This window comes from Haliotis cracherodii, unplaced genomic scaffold (genome assembly GCF_022045235.1).
Source record: "Haliotis cracherodii isolate W230 unplaced genomic scaffold, xgHalCrac1.p SCAF_1, whole genome shotgun sequence".
NCBI lineage: Eukaryota > Metazoa > Mollusca > Gastropoda > Lepetellida > Haliotidae > Haliotis > Haliotis cracherodii.
In genome coordinates this window covers 71,878,520-71,898,169 of record NW_027266264.1, presented here as the reverse complement: position 1 = coordinate 71,898,169, position 19,650 = coordinate 71,878,520, and the positions used below count along the sequence as shown (strand labels likewise).

The following is a 19,650-nucleotide window of genomic DNA, read 5'->3' as shown; positions in this document are numbered from 1 at the left end:
ACCCTGCATTGATTGCAAAAACACCACTTATACCCGGCATTGATTGCCATGACACAACTTATGCCCTGCATTGATTGCCATGACACCACTTATACGCTGCATTGATTGCCATGACACCACTTATACCCTGCATTGATTGCCATGACACCACTTATACCCTGCATTGATTGCCATGACACCACTTATACCCTGCATTGATTGCAATGACACCCCTTATGTCCTGCATTGATAACCATGACACGCCTAATGTCCTGCATTGATAACCATGACAATCCTAATACCCTGCATTGGTTACCATAACAATCCTTATGTCCGGCATTGATTACCGCCATAATCCTAATACCCTGCATTGACTACCATAACAATCCTAATGTCCTGCATTGATTACCATGACAATCCTAATACCCTGGATTGATTACCTTGACACCCCTTATTCCCTGCATTGGTAACCATAACATGCCTAATGTCGTGCATTTATTACCATGACACTCCTAATGTCCTGCGTTGATTACCATGACACCTCTTATACCCTGAATTCATTACCATGACAATCCTAATACCCTGAATTCATTGCCATGACACCCCTAATATCCTGCATGTATTTACCATCACACCCTTAATGCCCTGCATTCCTGCCTCCCAGACTACCAGGATGTGTGTCGGCAGCTGGGGGAGAAGGAGAAGAAGATGTGTGACGTGAAGGATGAGTGTGAGCGGAAGCTAGAGGCGGTGAACAGAGATGCAACACTGCAGCGGACCCGAATGGACCAGGAACGGGAATCCATAGAAAGAGATCTGAACACTTACAAGTAGGAATATACACTCATCCTCTTGCACTCTTGATCTAGTGAATAGTTTGACTCAATATATGCAAACTTCAGCATAATGTCATAGTTGATCCTCTTTTTTAATATTTTTGTTTGCACAAACACCAGTCTTATGGTTTTGGCATGACCTGTACTTGATGCACTGATGCAAAATTCAGCGCCAGAAACTTACATTTTTAGTCCACTAATCCTCATAATGATAACATATAGCAAAACCCTTAGTAATGGCAAATTTCAACTGGTCCTTAGGATACCTGAACTGATTGTTGGGCAGTTTGGCAAAGACTATAGGACTAGTACCAATTTCTATCACTGCAAAACAGCCGCCTTTTCATATGTTGGTGAAAAATCGATCAGGATTGTGTAGTTTCATATCACAGTGAAGTATGTGATTCTGATAATCGGAATATGTCCTTTGTTTTGACTTTAAATCAAATGGAAATGGATGCACCCCTGCTTCCTGCATGACAATAGTCATGACACACCATCTAAGGGTTAATAGGAATTGTGTTTGTGTAGACTGAAGTCTTACGTTGAAGTTAAAAAATATTTGGCATGTGGCTTATTTCTTCAACTGTTTAAACAGCTTTGAGACTTATGGAAATGCCCAATAATCTGAAGTTCAGACACTCCATCTTTTAATCGTTATTGGTAATATTCCATGTTTAATCCTAGGGAGGAGATCAGTGAGCTGAATGAGAAGCTGAGACTGAAGGATGTGCAACTCAACGCCTTCGGTCGGACTCTGACACAACTGGAAGATGTCACTCGGTGAGTACTTTTCAAGCTTCATAGCTCAAACATACATGTAATAACTTGATTTTCAAGGTGTATGATACATTTGGCTCTCATTTATAAAATGGATAATTTGAACTTTTGCCCTTGACCTTCAGAGAGAAAAAGTCTTTAGAGGTGAAGGTTGAGAAGATGGAGTCAGCTGCTGAGGAGACCAAGTATCTGCTGGAGGCCAATAGAACTGAGATCCTGGGATTGAAGGAGACCCACTCTCAGCTACAGGTTAGTTGTGGGATGAGACCATGATCTACTGGGGGGCACGGGTGGCCCAGTCGACTAAGGCGCCGCGATTCGCTGTGCAGAGTTGCGTCCCTTGGGCACACGAGAAAAATATGACTGTGGGTTCAAATCCCGGTTCGCCCCAATTATGTTTCTAGGTTTGTCATTACCATACCCATGCTTGTGGGTTTCACCGAAGTGGTAAACGTCTGAAACCTGCATCACCGCAGGTTTTCCTCCCACATTAAGCTGACACGCCGCAATATGACTGGAATACTGTTAAAAGCGGCGTTAAACCCAACTCACTCACTCACTCATGATCTACTGATGTGTCATGCATCACAAACCTACCCTGACGATATTACACATGATATGTCTACACATGTGTTCATATTATATATCTGTGTAGATTTAAAGAGACTAATATTTACATAGTTTAGCAATTTCACAGCTTCGTAACTACTCAGGCTAATGTTACCTAAGTGGCTATCATGAAACAAAATGATAGATCTGATTCCATTATATGATTAGAACAAGCCTCAATTAACCACCCAAAAGTTAAGTTAAACACAAACTGGTTAATTTCTGCGTCTTGTTTACCAGGACTCATGAAACCAGGAGGATTTTGTGTAAACACAGCGCAAATTGACATTGCTATATGAATAGATGCTGGAGACTCTTAGCTCCTAGAAATGTAGTTCTGCATATGCTTTGCATGTAACTGCTGTCTTCTATGTTGAGTTGTCCACTGTGTTACCTGTAGGAGAGTCTGGCTAAGACGCAGATGAACTACCTCAGTGTCCAAGAGCAGCTGCGGACTCACACCGACTCCACCGCCGGCCAGGTGCTGCACCTCAAAAACACCATCAGTGAACTCAAGACGCAGCATGAAGGCGAGCGGGCTCATCTCAGGGAGGCCCTCAACCAAGTGAGTTACATCCTTCGACAATTGTCAGAGATGTATCGTGGTTGTATGGTGTGTGCTGTGGGTATGGCTGTGATGCAGCTGTTCAAGGGATGTTGGGAACACTGTCGTCTTATAATCTACTGTTCAGAGTAGCATACCTTAGTCTTGTCAGGATCTTTTGTTTGAAAAGCAGATACAGCACCATAGTTGTGGTCAGTAGTTTCAGGAACAGTCTATGACCTGCGTCACTCCTTAAACTGACATACCATGAAATACTTACAGGTCAAACTTTTGTTTCACCCTATGTCCGGGTTAGAATAGCTCCCAAGCAAGCTTATCATAAGAGGTGACTAATGTGAATTGAAGACTTTGTTGATTATGTGTCATGGTACCCTGGCAGAGTGGAATGTTGATCACATTATGAATCACTGGTTTGTCTGGTCCAGACTGGAGTATGTACAGGCCAACATCATAGAGCTGCAATATTGCCACATTGAACAATAAACAGTGCCTTGTTACTAACCCTACGGTTTAAGTGAGTCCTCTCAATGGTTGTGGGTGTATGACAATGTACACAGCAAATAGTTCCATATTCTCTGTCAGATTAAATCCTCCTTGGGGCACCTTTCGCATTTTCCTTGCTCAAGAAAATCTACATGACATAGTTGTAACCATTTTCCTTGATAAAAAATGTTACCACACAAAAAACTTCGTTTTTGTATGATATACGACCACACTTACGGGGCCTCACCTTCCACGGCGCGTCACACCAGGGGGAGCAACTCTCACCCAAATCACTTTCCTTATGTCATCTGTAAGAGACAGACGTGCTGATTTTTCACACAAGACAAAATAAGAGAATCCATCGTTCGACAAGAACCATGGCTGACCAAACTGTATGTATGGTACATTTCTTTCATTGCAAAGGCGTAATAGCTCGCATTGTAAAGTTGTGGAGTTGTAATTATACGCCATGTGTAAGGTACCTTTGAATTCAAATGGCCGTAATGGTGTCCATATTGTAGTTCCATGGGCTGAAACATGTAACACCAAGGCCATTAGAAACGGCTTGAGGTTTTGTTATATCATACAGCATTGGTCTACAATTATTTCCTTTACATAAACCCAAGGTGGTGTGTTAATTTATAAACTACACTTACCTTTTTTACGGGTTTTTACACTTTCGCACGTAACACGCCCTCTTTGGTGTAATAATCATCCTACGACATTGGCTATTAGTATCGCGTTACAAATCGCATTCTACATTACGCCTTTGCTTCTAGTTTCACAATTTATGCACGTATCTTTCCGATCTTTATATCGCCCTGATACACTTTAATACCCTTCCCGCCCACCTCAGAAATTACAGTCTTTTTTACAGACCTTCGAACTGTGTACGGGTTGTTCTGCTACCATCCATTCCCCCAAGACCGGCACAAACGCTGCCTAAAATGTCTGGCGGAGGATGGGCATGACTATGGGTCATGCCTGATATGCATTGCCTTTACCCCCCGGGCCCCCAAAAAGAGACAAGTTGACTTGCTCCACCTTAAAGGTCTCTTAAAGTTGGGGGTAGATATCAGATCTGCTAAAATCTAAAAACAGTAAAAAGAGAAAAAAGGCTGCCGAGACTGTCTCCCCAGCTCCCTCTCAGGGGGCCAGGGGAGAAGGCTCTAAGGGTCCCCGTAGTAAGCACTGCACCCTCTCCTGCACCGTCTTTGGCAGACTTTTCTGCGTTACTTAAGTCGCAGATGGAGGAGGATGGATGATGATGGAGGAGGTGAAGTCTCAGCTCCGGCAGGAGCTACGGGCCGAGCCTTCCCCGTTGTCGGCGCCGGACGCGGCTTCAAGACCTTGCGTTATGCCCGGACGATCCGAGACCGGGCTTCGGCTCCGGCTCGAGGTCGCTCCCAAGCTGAGGAGTGACGGCGCCGGCCCCTGCACTGCCAACGCACAATTTTCCCTAGCGGATTGAGACGCTTCTTCCGTGGCCAAGGCTTCCACTAGTGGATACCTAGTCCAGAGCCAGGTGGGTTCCCTTGAACCCTCGGCACCGGGACTCGGCTTCAGGCCGGGTGCAGCCCGGGGATGCGAGGGCCCAGGCCTTCGGGCATCCCCTTCAGATGCCTGCTTCATCTCTTCGTCTCGGAATCAAGATAGGTGGGGGGAGGGGGAGGACTCGGAGACCTCGGGGACGTTTTCCTTTGTTTCCTTGTTGAGGCACATGCGGGACAGGATTGTCCAGGTACTGCCTCAGGTGGCTGCGCCCATGCCAGAGTCGAAGACCCCCAACTTGACTAAGGTCAAGCAGGGCCAGCGGCTGCCCCCCTTTCCCGCGTGCGGTGCGGAGTTGAAGGCTGCTTACATATGCTTCGAGGAGCAATATCGTAATGCATGCCAACAGCTCCGTGTGTCCATACACTCCGCGTATCTGTCGGCTGTACAGAGGGACTTAGCGGGAGAGGGGCCGGCCGACTCTTCGGAGTTGGCCGCGCAACTAACGGAAGTTCAGTCATCTTGCGGGGGACGCTATTCATAGCTGTGCCTCGCAGATGATGTGCGCTGTTATGGGCATGCGCAGACTGTGGATGTCGGTATCTAAATACTCGACTTCCACACGCCAAGACCTCCTTGCTTTGCCGTATAAGATGGGTGCCACCCTCTTCCCTGGGGCTCAGCAGGTGGTCCGAGAGGCCGCTCAATTGTATACTTCCATCAAAGACTCTAAGGCCTTGTTAGAGGTACAAAGCGTTAAACCGCGTAAGCGGACCTCGCCACTTGACTCCTACGCTGACGCACCGTGTCAGAAGTCCACACCTTCTTGGGAGCAGCCGCTTCCTTCAGGTAAGGGCGCCAGGAGGAGCAAGAGAGGCAGGGGCCGGGGCAAGGCAGCTGGTCGAGGCCAGCAGTTTTTTCGCAGGGCCGGGGTTCCCATTAGCGCCCAAAGAGCCCCGGGTGGACCAACAGTCGCAAGTTATTGAACTGCCGACAGCCGGGGTCCACTGCCTCAAGCCGGATGTCCCCGTAGGCGGCCGACTGGCTCTATTCCTGAAGGAATGGTAGACAGTTACATCACAATCCCTGGACCCTGTCCACTCTAAGGGATGGCCATTTGCCTCGGTGGAAACATCATCCGCCCCCCCGGGATAAAGCACACTCCGGTGCCTGCTACATGAGAGAAGGCGGAATTCCTCCGTGACGAGGTCAACGCACTTCTTATGAAAGCTGCGATTGAACCGGGGCCTGAGGGACAGTAAAGCGAGGGCTTCTACCCGAGTCTCTCGTGATCTACGCCCCTATATCACTTGTTCAAAAAAGTGTGTGTGTGGGGGTGGGGTGGGGGGGGATTTTATCTTCTGCGGTCGATAAATATCAGTCCTTACTACTCGATAATACTCGTATTTTGCACACGCACTCCTTCGATCTTTAGGGATCCTCTGGCCTAGCTCAGCGCGGGTTATAGTCTCTCGTGATCTACACCACTATATCACTTGTTCAAAAAAGTGTGGGGGGTGGGGGGTGTTTCGAGTTCTCAACTTAAAACAAGCCGCAAAAACAGGCTTTATCATGATATATGGTCGACCACGACCTGTCTCTATCCCCTGCCTTTCGACGGTGGTTCCTCACGATAAGGTTGGTTCCATTTATTGAACTCTATATTTTATTCTGTTAAATTATCAAATATGATGTATTTATTTACGCCTGTTGCTGACGGATGCTACTTCGTTTATTATCTTTAGGAGTCTATCTTGGTGCAAAAGGTGCCCCAAGGAGGATTTAATCTGAAAGAGAATTTTACAAACCTGTAGAGGTTATGAATTCTCTGATGAAATCCTCCTTGGGGCACGGCCACCCACCTCCCCACATTCCATCAGCATTAGACATATTGAAAGTGATTTGGGTGAGAGTTGCTCCCCCTGGCGCGACGCGCCGTGGAGGGTGAGGCCCCGTAAGGGTGGTCGTATATCATACAAAAACGAAGTTTTTTGTGTGGTAACATTTTTTATTAAGGAAAATGGTTACAACTATGTCATGTAGATTTTCTTGAGCAAGGAAAATGCAAAAGGTGCCCCAAGGAGGATTTCATCAGAGAATTCATAACCTCTACAGGTTTGTAAAAATCTTCAATGTCAATTAACTCCATAGAGTCGTTTCAAAACACATGCAGTTGTCAGTAGGTTGTCATGTTTTTGAATGATTTGGAAGGTTTTGTATCCATGTATGCAATACATGTTAGAAGCACGTAAATTGACTGTCAAGTAATCTTGTACTACAGTAGATGAATTGAAACAGTACAGTGGATTGTTGCCTGTAAACATTGTGTTGCGATAGATTGCCATGTGCAGTATCTGTATTCCCATTGGAACTGCCGTGATGGGGCTGCCAAAGGGACATAACTCTGTACATTTGGTTGTGATCAGTCAAATCTGTAAACGGAAAAATTCAAGAAATAGCTTACCTTCGACTTTTTCCTTTTATGTTAATGGTTTGTGCATACCTATGACTTGGTATTTAGATCTTTGTGCTTGGAACATGTGTGTGCATATGGGTAAGCTACTCTGAAATTCTGTCGCAGGCGGAGGCAAATCATCGTTCTGTTGAGATGTCCTTGAGAAATGTTGCCGAGAAACGAGATGAACTTGATGCGGACAAGAAGAGCTTGGAGAGGTCATTTGAGGAGGTTAAAGGTCAAGTGGCAGAGGAAGTCATGAACAGAAAACTCCTGGAGCAGAGGTCGGAATCACAGAAATCCCATCTCGAGAACTCAAAGAAGAAGAAGGTGGACTTTCTCATAATAAATAATATAGTCAATAAGTAATATAGTTAAGACATGAATAATCCGTAGAAATCCTGTGAGGACTATCTTTGGCTTAATTGATAAACAGCAAAGAAAAATAGTGGAGTTTCTAAAATATCAAATTAAACATTGAATAGTAACAAATGGTCATGGTAATACCTTTGAGTATAGAGTGTGTGTCCCGTCTGTACACATGCTTGGTTCTTGCTGCAGCAAAGCCTGGAAGAGAAGACAGCTGAGCAGCTGGCACGACTGGCCAGAGTGGAGTCAGAGCTGCAGATGGAGCGGGAAAGAGTGATGACCTTGACTAGGCAGGTGCAGGAGCTGGAGGCGGGTCTCCATGGCAACCAGTCAGCTGCTAAAGCTAAGCAGGAGCAGGTTGACATACTACAGGTAGGAACAATAATTAATTATAAATGTGGTTCAACTTTTCAGAAGCTTTAATTTTTTCCATCGCCCTGTTAAAAAAATTGTTACTGCACAAATACTTTATTGAAAAGAAACTGTTTCATATTTATATATATATTTTCAACATTTCTATTTGCAATATGGTGTGCTGAATTACACCTCTTAGTCTCGACAGGATTTGCTTATTGTAGGTGTAAATCCTAGATTTGCCCTGATTATGGTCCTTTTATGGAGTGACTACGAGACGCAATACAGATGTCTAAACCCATCCTCCCAACAACCTAGTTCACAGCATTTTATATTTTGTGTTTGCATCTGGGACTGTTGATGTGAATGTGTTGTTGGCAGAGTGAGGTTGGCAAGCTCCAGCGTCTCCTTGACACACAGAAACAACAGCTTGGAGGCAAGTACCGCAAGGCCAACCTGGAGATCAAACAACACCTGTGAGTTCATTATGTGTTCAAATCCCATTTCGCCCCGATTATGTTTCTAGGTTTGTCAGCACCATACCCGTGCTCGTGGGTTTTACCTTAGTGGTAAACGTCTAAGACCTGCATCACTTTGGGCTTTCTTCCCACATTAAACTGACACTCTGTGATATGACAGGAATAATGTTCAAAGCGCCGTTAAACCCAACTCATTCACTCACTGTGAGTTCATTATGTCAAGTTGACTGGATTTCTTGTCGATATCCATGGTATGCCACAAACATAGCTGCCAACTGTCCTATATTTTTTCGGATTTGTTACAGATTTGCAACTAAAATACGAAAACATGATTTCTTCCTTAATTCATAGAATATATGCAGAAAATAATCACAAGGACTACATTTTCATAGACATCGGTAAACAGCTTTACACCATTTGCTATGAACATGTCTTGTTTATCAACTGGTATGAAGTCTGTGTAGTGTTGCATCTGTCCATTCCAGGGGTCCGGAAAATTTAAAATCCCAATCGGACATTTGCATTTAGGCCACGCCTCCTTCAAATAGCGTATTTTCATACGACTTTTAACACACATAACAAGTTGTTACGTACAGTGTTCCCTCGTTATTGAGCGCTTCGGTTATAACGCGGTAAAGCATGGCTCTCAAAATTTACTGACATTTTTAGTAAACTCAAGTTTTCCAACGACACAATGTTTTCCCCCTTCTCAGAAAACATTATCAGCTGAGTACATCACGTACATGTAACACCAGAAATACAAGTCAACAAATCCAAACTGAAGAACGCAATTTAATACTATCATTATAAAATATCTGGTAATAAAAAAAATTGTTCACTGTTTATCAGGACTAGAGTTTGCAATATATTTGATTAATATTATTCAATATTTCATTCAATAATGATAATAATTTCAGTGAAATCGTATGCGAAGTGATCGGTAGATCGCACAACTCACCGTTATTTACAGCAACCACGGTCAGATTACTGCTATTGACGGCATGGAACGAACTTTAGTTGCAAGAGAATGGATACACATATCATAAATGCAGTACAATGACTCGCTAAAAGTCATATTTGAGGCAGTTTGACTATTAATTGTCAATGTAACGTTTTCGCAATCGAAATACATGTAGTGCGAGAAGTCCCTATGGTGACTGGTCAAAATCGTTTCATACGTCAAAAAATATCCTGCATACCATCTGTACCAAAGTGCTACGCTTATGGTTCTTATAATTTTAAGTATATTTGGTGGAAGCTGCATCTAAAATAACACGATATTGGAATATATTCTTCCTGATAAAATAATAATTTCAGATACAATTTCTTCCCACCATTGCATCAAAATTCTTTAAAGTGGTATCACTGGGAACGTTTTAACTGAATCACCAGTAATCTTAATCTCTGCATATAAAACAATGCCTTTGAGAGAAGGAAATACATTTTAAACAGTAAAATCATCATGTCTAGTGATGTTTTATATCAAATTTCATACTTTTATTGACCAAGTTTGTTATGCCTGTTTATTCACCTGAAGTCGTTGAAGGGATACGATAACGCTCATCAATTATTTGGACCCTGAAGGTAGCATTGTTTGTTTTTTAAAATGTCCGGACAGAAAAATTTAAATGTCTGGTAAGCAGTATTTTAAATTGGACATTTGAGATTCCCAATCGGACATGTCCGGCGCATATGACCGTTTCCGGACCCCTGGTCCATTCGTAACACTCAGATCATCAGAAGTTGCTGTAGTTAATGTAGAAACTAAGCAATAAAATGATCAGAGTTTAGGAATCTCATGGCTGTATTGTACTGAGGCCTGTTACACAAAGCGACCTCAGTGCTACGACTGTCATTAGTCAGTGTTAAAGTATTTGAGTTAACTTTCGTTCTATGATTGCTTTGTGGAACAGGGGCCAGTATATGATTCATATATATCATCAGACTTTGTGTCAAGACCAGAAGACCTTAACAAAATACTAATTGTAATTTGGCAAAGTTGGCAGCTATGCAAGGGTAGATGTAGACTACTCACTAAAGGAAATCTCTTTGAGTTGAAGTGCTTCATGAAGGAACAACGCAGTAATGATGTTGATGCTTGTTTAACCTTTCTCCTCCATTATAAACCTATCACCATGTTATCCTATATCGCTTTAGGTTCCTGTCAACCTTGGTAAACCTAGTAACCAGTGCATATTCCAAACCAAGGTTTTGAAGCGGTTCTCTTCCAAACCTAAGTTTCGAAATGCGACACTTCGAAACCTGCTTTGAGGTTTTACATTTCAGTTGTAATACCTAGGTTTCACAACTGATGTTTTACAAACTGGCCTCTTCACACGAACACAATATTGAGTTTTGTTTGGTTACAAGTCATATTGTTTTTGGCATGAAAATGCCATGATGTGAATCGAACCTGCAACCTCACATTGTGTTAAGCTTCGTAACCAACTGTTTTCCCACCGGGGCAGGTGATGAGAAGTTGTTCAGTTTTACATGTCATGACTCCAGCTGGTCCATGATGCAGGTTGAAATCCTTTTATACCGCGACACGCCGTATTGTTTCACTATAAGGTATCTCGATGTTTTCTTATTTTGTATGGTATTTCTTGCTTTTAGACGGTTCATAAAGTTGGATAAGACAGCCTCCAAGGTTTTGGTTGATGTAAATACCTGAGCTCTGGAAGGCTTTTCCCTTGCTTGCGGTTTTACATTTTTATCCAAAACCTAAGAGACGTGTTTTATCCTATACATAAAGTATGATACTGTAATGGCAACTGGGGACACAAATCTACTCTTATCTTGGATAAAACTAATGTCAAGCATCTGTTGAGATGCAATCTGCTTTTGCTTCAGTTGCAGCCAGTACAACAGTCCTAGGTCCATAGTTCATTATGTGTGGTCCTGTCTTTAGAGCATTATGATATGAATGATTTGATCCATACCTTTGAATTGGCAAGCTTCCCATTAGCTTTAGTTCATTAGAATAAACAAAACATCCTGGTAATGGAAGGGCTCCCTCCACAATGAATGCTCCCTGCAAAGTTGCGTGGAATGTTGCAGAGAGACAAGTGAGACAGAGAAGGCAAAGCTGTCCCAGGAGGCCCAGCAGCTGTCTGTGCACCTGGAGCAGGCCCGGGAACAGATCGCCATTAAGAACAAGGAGAACCTTCGGGTAAGTCACTGACTGCTGGCTTGTCTGTTGAAGACATCTACTTTATTATTCATTAATAGAATATTTGTGTGTACTTTTCATATAGTATTTGCAATACTGGTGCATAAAATATTGTAAGATTGAATTTGGCACCAGTTGTACAATCGACTCTGCTTTAAGCAGAGATTTCTTATGAGTAAAGAAAGGGTTTTGTCTCTTTTATTTACAACAGTATGGAATGATATGGGCATGAATGTGATATTCAAGATAAGAAACAACATGCACACTGTCATACCAAGCTTAGTTCATAGTAAACAGAATACTCTTCATATACGTTTTCTACAAAAATCAGATTTTGTCCATGTGCGGTTAACATATTCCAAAAAGATGCTATCAGTGATACCTTGGACCCCATCTGTTTTCTTTTGCATAGATTAAGTCTTTTACATCCTGCTAAAACCCCATGTCTCCTTACTGTTAGACAGTGTTCTTTAAGGTGAGAAACTGGATATATATTCTGTGTAGCATGAGTGTCCCCCTGTGTTTGGGATCTGCAGGAGGAGATACTAGACATAAATCCCCTATGCAGCATGTGTGTCCCCTTGTGTGATGCATCTGAAGGAAGAGATACCATATAGATATCCACTATGCAGCATGTGTGTCCCCCTGTGTGATGCAGCTGCAGAAGGAGATACAAGATAGATATCCACTATGCAGCATGTGTGTCCCCCTGTGTGATGCAGCTGCAGAAGGAGATACAAGATAGATATCCACTATGCAGCATGTGTCCCCCTGTGTGATGCAGCTGCAGAAGAAGATACAAGATAGATATCCACTATGCAGCATGTGTGTCCCCCTGCGCGTGGTATCTACAGGAGGAAATACCAGATAGATATCATCCATGCAGCATGTGTGTCCCTTTGTGTGATGCAGCTGCAGGAGGAGATACAAGATAGATATCCACTATGCAGCATGTGTGTCCCCCTGCATGTGGCATCTACAGGAGATACCAGATAGATATCATCTATGCAGCATGTGTGTCCCTTCGTGGGATGCAGCTGCAGGAGCAGATACCAGATAGGTATCATCTAAACAGCATGTGTGTCCCCTTGTGTGATGCAGCTGCAGGAGGAGATACCAGATAGATATCATCTATGCTGCATGTGTGTCCCCTTGTGTGATGCAGCTGCAGGAGGAGATACCAGATAGATATCATCTATGCAGCATGTGTGTCCCCTTGTGTGATGCAGCTGCAGAAGGAGATACCAGATAGATATCATCCATGCTGCATGTGTGTCCCCCTGTGTGATGCAGCTGCAGAAGGAGATACAAGATAGATATCCACTATGCAGCATGTGTGTCCCCCTGTGTGATGCAGCTGCAGAAGGAGATACAAGATAGATATCCACTATGCAGCATGTGTCCCCCTGTGTGATGCAGCTGCAGAAGAAGATACAAGATAGATATCCACTATGCAGCATGTGTGTCCCCCTGCGCGTGGTATCTACAGGAGGAAATACCAGATAGATATCATCCATGCAGCATGTGTGTCCCTTTGTGTGATGCAGCTGCAGGAGGAGATACCAGATAGATATCATCTATGCTGCATGTGTGTCCCCTTCTGTGATGCAGCTGCAGGAGGAGATACCAGATAGATATCATCTATGCTGCATGTGTGTCCCCTTCTGTGATGCAGCTGCAGGAGGAGATACCAGATAGATATCATCTATGCAGCATGTGTGTCCCCTTGTGTGATGCAGCTGCAGAAGGAGATACCAGATAGATATCATCCATGCTGCATGTGTGTCCCCTTGTGTGATGCAGCTGCAGTAGGAGATACCAGATAGATATCATCCATGCAGCAGGTGTGTCCATTTGTGTGATGCAGCTGCAGAAGGAGATACCAGATAGATATCATCCATGCAGCATGTGTGTCCCCCTGTGTGATGCAGCTGCAGGAGGAGATACAAGATAGATATCATCCATGCAGTATGTGTGTCCCGCTTGTGTGATGCAGCTGCAGGAGGAGATACCAGATAGATATCATCTATGCAGCATGTGTCACCTTGTGTGTTGCAGCTGCAGGAGGAGATCCTGTCTCTGGAGGACCAGGTGCGGGAGAACTCCTCCAATCTGAAGCAGGCCATGGACTCTCTCCGCATAGAAGAACAGATGCAGTCAGATCTCAACAGCAGGTTCAGCGAGCAGGAGGAGGAGCTCAGGAGACTCCGCACATTCCTGGCCAGGAAGGCCGAGGAGGGAGGCAGCAGTGAGAACAAGGGCATGTGGTACGTGGCTTCAGTCTCATAAAGCTGATGTGGGAGAACAGGAAGGGCAGTCACTCATGGGCTTAAGTGGTGTAGTTGTGGTCCTCACATGGAACAAATAGTGGTAATAATATTGATGTATGTATGGGTGTCATAAACTTAAGCCCCTAGGCTGAAGCCCAAATCTAGTAAAGGTGTCTGCAGATCCTGACAAAGAGAGGTATCAGTTATCAGTAAAGATTGGGTTTGGGTCTTGTAAGAGAGAGGTGTCAAATCAGAGTACTTAAAAGACTACGTTCTCGACGAGTCAGAAGTTTTATTTCTGCTTTACAGAAACAGGTTGATAATTCTGATTCAATTAGTCTTTAAATTGTTTTCTGAGTGAGAAAATATGTGCTAACAGATAATTCTTCAAAAGCCATTGCCCTAGAACTAGTGAATCGATGATATTTTATGGCCATCCAAGTGACAATAATTCTAACTCCATACATTGAAGTATGGTTGAAATGACGCTTGTAGCTGAGATCGCTTTGTTGAATATGGCCCTGAAAGACTAGTTCTGATGCTATATTATAGATGCCTTCTTTATGAAATGTTCCCTGTGCAGGCAAGAGATGAACCGAGTGATCCAGGACCTAAGTCAGCAGATGCATCAGCACATGGAGTCCCAGAAATCCAGCGACAAGGAGGCTCGGGACCGGGAGATCAAGCTGGCCAACAGCTTCAAGAAGCAAGTCGCCACCCTGGAGTCTGAGCTGAAGACTGAGCGAGCTCTTCATCAGATCACAAGGAGCTCACTCAAGTCTCAGGAGGATGACAACAGCAGGCTGAGGGACAAAATGTTTTCAATGAGACGCAAAAGTACCTCCCCGGAAAAGTAAGTAGTTGCATGATGTTTCGGTCTCCTCCTCTTGCCAGTTTCTCATTTAGGCAACAGCTTGTGGGATTACTTTGTAATGAAGCTCCATGCAGATGTCATTTTAGAGTTGCCAGAAATGATTAAGTTTGTTCTTGGCATCAAAGACATGAGGGGCGGAATTATATCTTTTATATGTAGAAAAAAAATATACAAAAGAAAAAAGTTTCAAGATTGGTAATGACAAGTATCTGCAAGTTCATTTGCTTGGTATTCAACTTTGCTGATTGTCTCCAATTTCCAAAAACAACTAAATGGGCTGGGATTATAATGGATTAAATGGAAGCTCAGAGATTTAGAACTTGTAATCTATCTGTATTACATTTGTAAAATCCTTTGACTGCAATCACTGTTATATCTGTGTGAGGTCACCTTCACCCAAGTTCTTTGTACATACGCAGTTCTTGTAATGCCCCTACCAGTCCTCGTCATGATTAGTGGACAAGTGAAACAGCATCTTGTTGATGCACTTCCTTCTATTACAGGAAGTACAAGAGTCGCAGTGAAGAGATCAATGAACTGATATCCCGCTCCCAGACTCGTGCTCACGCCATACTGTCCTCCGGAGCATATACTGATGGAACACTGAAGAACATCAATCCAACAAAAGACTACAACTTCAACTCTAATGACCTTGACCGGAGCCAGTCTCCAGACACCGCCTCCCAGATGAGTGACATCTCCTGTGGCAGCAATGGTCCCGTCTACCTAGCTTTCCTCAACTCCTCCGGGACCTGGCAAACTCCGGGAAGTGCAAATGTCACACCCAGGAAATCCCCATGATGATTTCAAATGACTGTATCCCATTCCACAAAGCAACCATAGAGCTACATACCTCCAGCGACTTAGTCATTTGCCCCAGTGATGATAGGAATAGGCACAAGTTCCAAATTGAAGTTATTTCTACTAGTCCTATCGATACCCTAACTGTTGTGAATTTTGGTTGGGACTTAAGGACTAGTGGTAGTTTCTAATGCTGACAGTGTTAGCCGATGTTGAGGTATGTTCAGTTATCGTAGCACATGATTACTTTGTGGAACAGGAGTCAGAAGTTTGAACTTCCACAATATATGAACGCTTGGGACACCAATAACATTAACAAATGTATCTTGTTTATACATTCAATGTCATTCATACAAATATTTTACTGTTGTGAAGCTACATACTTTTCATAACATGGAGATTATGAAGGAATGTCTTTGCCAGAAAAGATGTTATTTGTTCATTTGTTCTCACTTTTATGTTGCATTGTTAGTTGATTTTCAAAAAGTCATTTTTCTCTGTGTTGTGATAGGTCAGAGATGAAGTCAAAATGTTAATGGTGCTTTTGCCGACTTTTCTGTTGAAGTTCAGATAGTATGGATGAAATCCAAATAGGTTTGCAAATATTTACAAAAGAAAGTCATTCCAGAGACAGAAGCCTTTCATGAATCCGTTTCACCGATATTGGAATACAGTCAAACACCATTGTGTCGAACTTTGAAGTGCCAATGTTGATGTGCCGAACTTTCAGTTGTCTCAAAGTAAAAGATTAGTCCCTGCATATTTTTTATTCGTCATTTTTGGTTAAGTCGAACCTCTGATGACTGGAAGTATTTCCATAGGTCCCTTAAACCTCGACACAACAGTGTTTGACTGTATTTTATTAGTCATTCCTCACAATTCCGTCCATTTTTGCCAGAAACAGACTAAGTCAATATAAATGGTTATCTTAGCTCGATAGGAATATACCATTACATTTGTAATTGGCAGTTCCACAAAACTATTCAATACAAGGCAATATTTAATGACTATAATCCATTAGACTTTTTAAAATTATGGATTACCTGTTGAAAATAATGTTTTACGTGCCTGATACTTGATAACATAGTTGATCTCTAAGATCTTAGGTCAGTATCTTTTTCTCAAATCTTGCACCTTCAGTAGTTTTTTAGGTAATGCTCCTGATGCCTAGTGACATGCTGTTGGGACACTGCAGAGAGGCACCCACACCAGGGCCTCATGATGCGTCTTTTAGTTCCATGATGGTGAATAGCTGCTGTACTTTCCTAGAACCTGTGATACATTTATTTATTAATTCATTCATTTCCATTATACATATGCTATGTGATTTTTTAGAATGCTAATATTGTTATAGTGTTATGCCTAGCTGTGATCTCTCCATCATTCCATCAACATCATGTCCGACTGTATTGTCAGTGTCCACATGTGTTATATAGTACTCGCTATCTGCCATAATAGATGTATAATATATTTACTGTACTCTTGAACGTGTGACCTGTGAATGGACTTGTGTAAGGCTGAAGAAAGCATTGTTTCTTGTGTAACTAATTGGTGCATGTTGGTAACATGTTTGTTTTAGTGTCAAAAATACAAAAAACGTGTTAATGTTTTGCATGAAAACTAAATGAAATAGGTTCTTAATGTGTGGAACCAGTCATTTGAGACATCACGATTTATTGTGAATAGTCATATCCCTTAGTCATGCCAGGATCTGTGGATTAATTATTCAAATCCCTGATTCTGCCTGGTCACTGTTTTACTGTGCATTTTGGTGTGACCAGATTTATTATGGCAACGGACTGTACCACGTTGGACTTTTCCTCCAACATTAATCTCACTTTCAATAGTTGGCTCAGTATCTTTTTCACTTGTTAGTTTTCCCAGCTCATATAGAACAGGAATGTGCATTCCAAGTTGATGTTGTTTTTGTATTATTTTGCTCACATTTCTGTTTTGACAAGTGCTGTCTGTAGATGTTTCAGTGTCTTCTATATCAGGTTGTATTAGTTGATGGTGCAATAACCAGTCCAGGCTTGCAGTATCAGTTACTGTATTGATTCAGAGAGCAATAAGATGTCCACATGGCTTGTTAGGTAGGGTTATGTTGTGGATATATCATAGTAGGGATAGAACTGCCAGATACAGCAGTGGTGAGTGTGATGGTCAAAGAGACCTGACCACACACTGACCATCTGATCATGAACAAGAAGAGCAGGCCAGTGACCTAGTCCCTCATGTCAATTATCCTTTGCGCCATATCTCACTCTCACCATACAAATATTGTGCAGGCTGTCAGGGAATCTGTTGTTAGTCCAGTAGACATAGAAGCTCTATGCTTGTATTGTGTACCTTTTCTGTGAATGTTGTAAGTTCTTTGACACACATCAAAATGTTCAACTGTGGTCCTAACAGTTCATATGTCAAATTCATCTTTCCAGTTGCGATTTTTGGTGCTAAAAGAATTTTTCGTTAGTTTTGGCTTGTTATAGACCTTGACAATGAGGTGGTGCAGAAAGAAAGTTTTGCTTTTGCAAATGATGTACACATGGGCTTCCTGTTACACAAACAGTGTAAACTGGTTCCTTAGTATTTGTTATTTGTTTAGAGAATAGTGAGTAGAATTTGACAACAATCAAAATATTACCACTGATATTATGAGGAATGTGTCCCTCACAGTTGACCAACTAGTGCTCAGGTTGGTACTGTGGATTTACAGTCATGTCATCAGTTTCCGGATAAATGTTTCCATGGAATTCCCACAATGCCTCCATTAGTTGACTGCCACATCCAGCATTTCATCACAGGATGATACAGACACAGTTTGTAAGTCATTGTTCACTGCAAAACTGGACTGATATAAACTTATCTAAAACTCTTCAGTCTCATCTTGGTTTTTTTATATTGAATATTCAGTATGTATTCATACTGGCAACATGTCAGTATAATAGAGTTGCAAAATATATTTATACTTTTTTTATTTTATTTTTTATTTTCACCAAATAGCTGTTTGTAAAAACAACTTTCTAGTGCCATGTTTCATTTGTGACTTTTCATTTATTTAGCAACTAAATTGTCAAATGAAAAAAATAAGTTTGCATTTCTATACTCACACAAGGATATGTATTCTAGACAAGACTTGCCTAATATTTTAACAAGACACATGGAAACGGAACTACCTAGTGGCAGATTAACTCCAGTGTGTATGTTCGTGTGGTGTAACCAAGTCAAGTATATATCCAGCTTATCTATACATATTACTCCATGCCCTTGCCCATATAAAGTCCATGTTTCTAAACATCTGTGATCTGTTATAACATTGTTGTGGTGACATATGTGATATGTTCTATCCGTCCTGTGATCTGTACTCAGTGGCAAGGCAGGTTCTAGCATTTCCCACCTTACCTTGCAAGCAGTTTGATGGCGATGGTGTCTAACGTAACATGTTTCTACTGCCGTGCATAACCAGCCTGTGTTGGCTGTATGAAGTATACTCAATGTAACACTGTACACTAACTTACTCACTTTCTCAGGAATAAAGTCATGAATGTGTAGATGGTTGTTGCGTATTGTGTATATCACCATTAGCTGTAAATTTCTCTCTTTCATGTAGTTGCAATTCACATGGTCATCTGTACAACCCATGTCAAATATGTATTTTTTATGGCTGTAACTTCATTATCAGTGAGTAACTGACTTAACCACTGTAAATAATCATGTGAAATACATAGAGGACATGACCATTCAAAGATGCAATTGACGTGAGTGGCGTCAAACATTGATACCAAATAGAACTGCTGTGACTGTCAAGCATCGGTGTCAAAGATGCAACCATGTCAAATACAACTCAGTGACTATGTCAAGCATCGGTGTCAAAGATGCAACCATGGCACACATTTATGTCAAATACAACTCAGTGACTATGTCAAGCATCGGTGTCAAAGATGCAACCATGTCAAACATTTACATCAAACACGTCAAAGATGCAACAGATGTGACCATGTTTGTTTGGTTGGCTATATGACGGCAGATTGTAAATATTCGAGTCTTGCCCAGACAATCCAGTGACTGACATAAGCATTGATCAACGCAATTTGGATACAGTTACATGCATCAACCTTGTCAGTATGCCTGAC

At 42.3% G+C, this 19,650-nt stretch overlaps 1 protein-coding gene across 1 annotated transcript in view; it reads left to right on the top strand.

The window, feature by feature from the left end:
- Positions 1–18,457, top strand: part of LOC139468872 (early endosome antigen 1-like) — a 75,450-nt gene extending 56,993 nt beyond the window's left edge. Inside the window, exons 29-39 of the mRNA XM_071251040.1 lie at positions 644–809; positions 1,503–1,598; positions 1,721–1,844; positions 2,605–2,769; positions 7,325–7,528; positions 7,760–7,939; positions 8,303–8,397; positions 11,461–11,572; positions 13,631–13,839; positions 14,426–14,695; positions 15,220–18,457. Of these exons, the coding sequence (XP_071107141.1) occupies positions 644–809; positions 1,503–1,598; positions 1,721–1,844; positions 2,605–2,769; positions 7,325–7,528; positions 7,760–7,939; positions 8,303–8,397; positions 11,461–11,572; positions 13,631–13,839; positions 14,426–14,695; positions 15,220–15,517 (1,919 nt within the window). The 3' untranslated portion in view covers positions 15,518–18,457. The remainder of the gene's footprint in view (positions 1–643; positions 810–1,502; positions 1,599–1,720; positions 1,845–2,604; positions 2,770–7,324; positions 7,529–7,759; positions 7,940–8,302; positions 8,398–11,460; positions 11,573–13,630; positions 13,840–14,425; positions 14,696–15,219) is intronic.
- Positions 18,458–19,650: the final 1,193 nt, after the last annotated feature.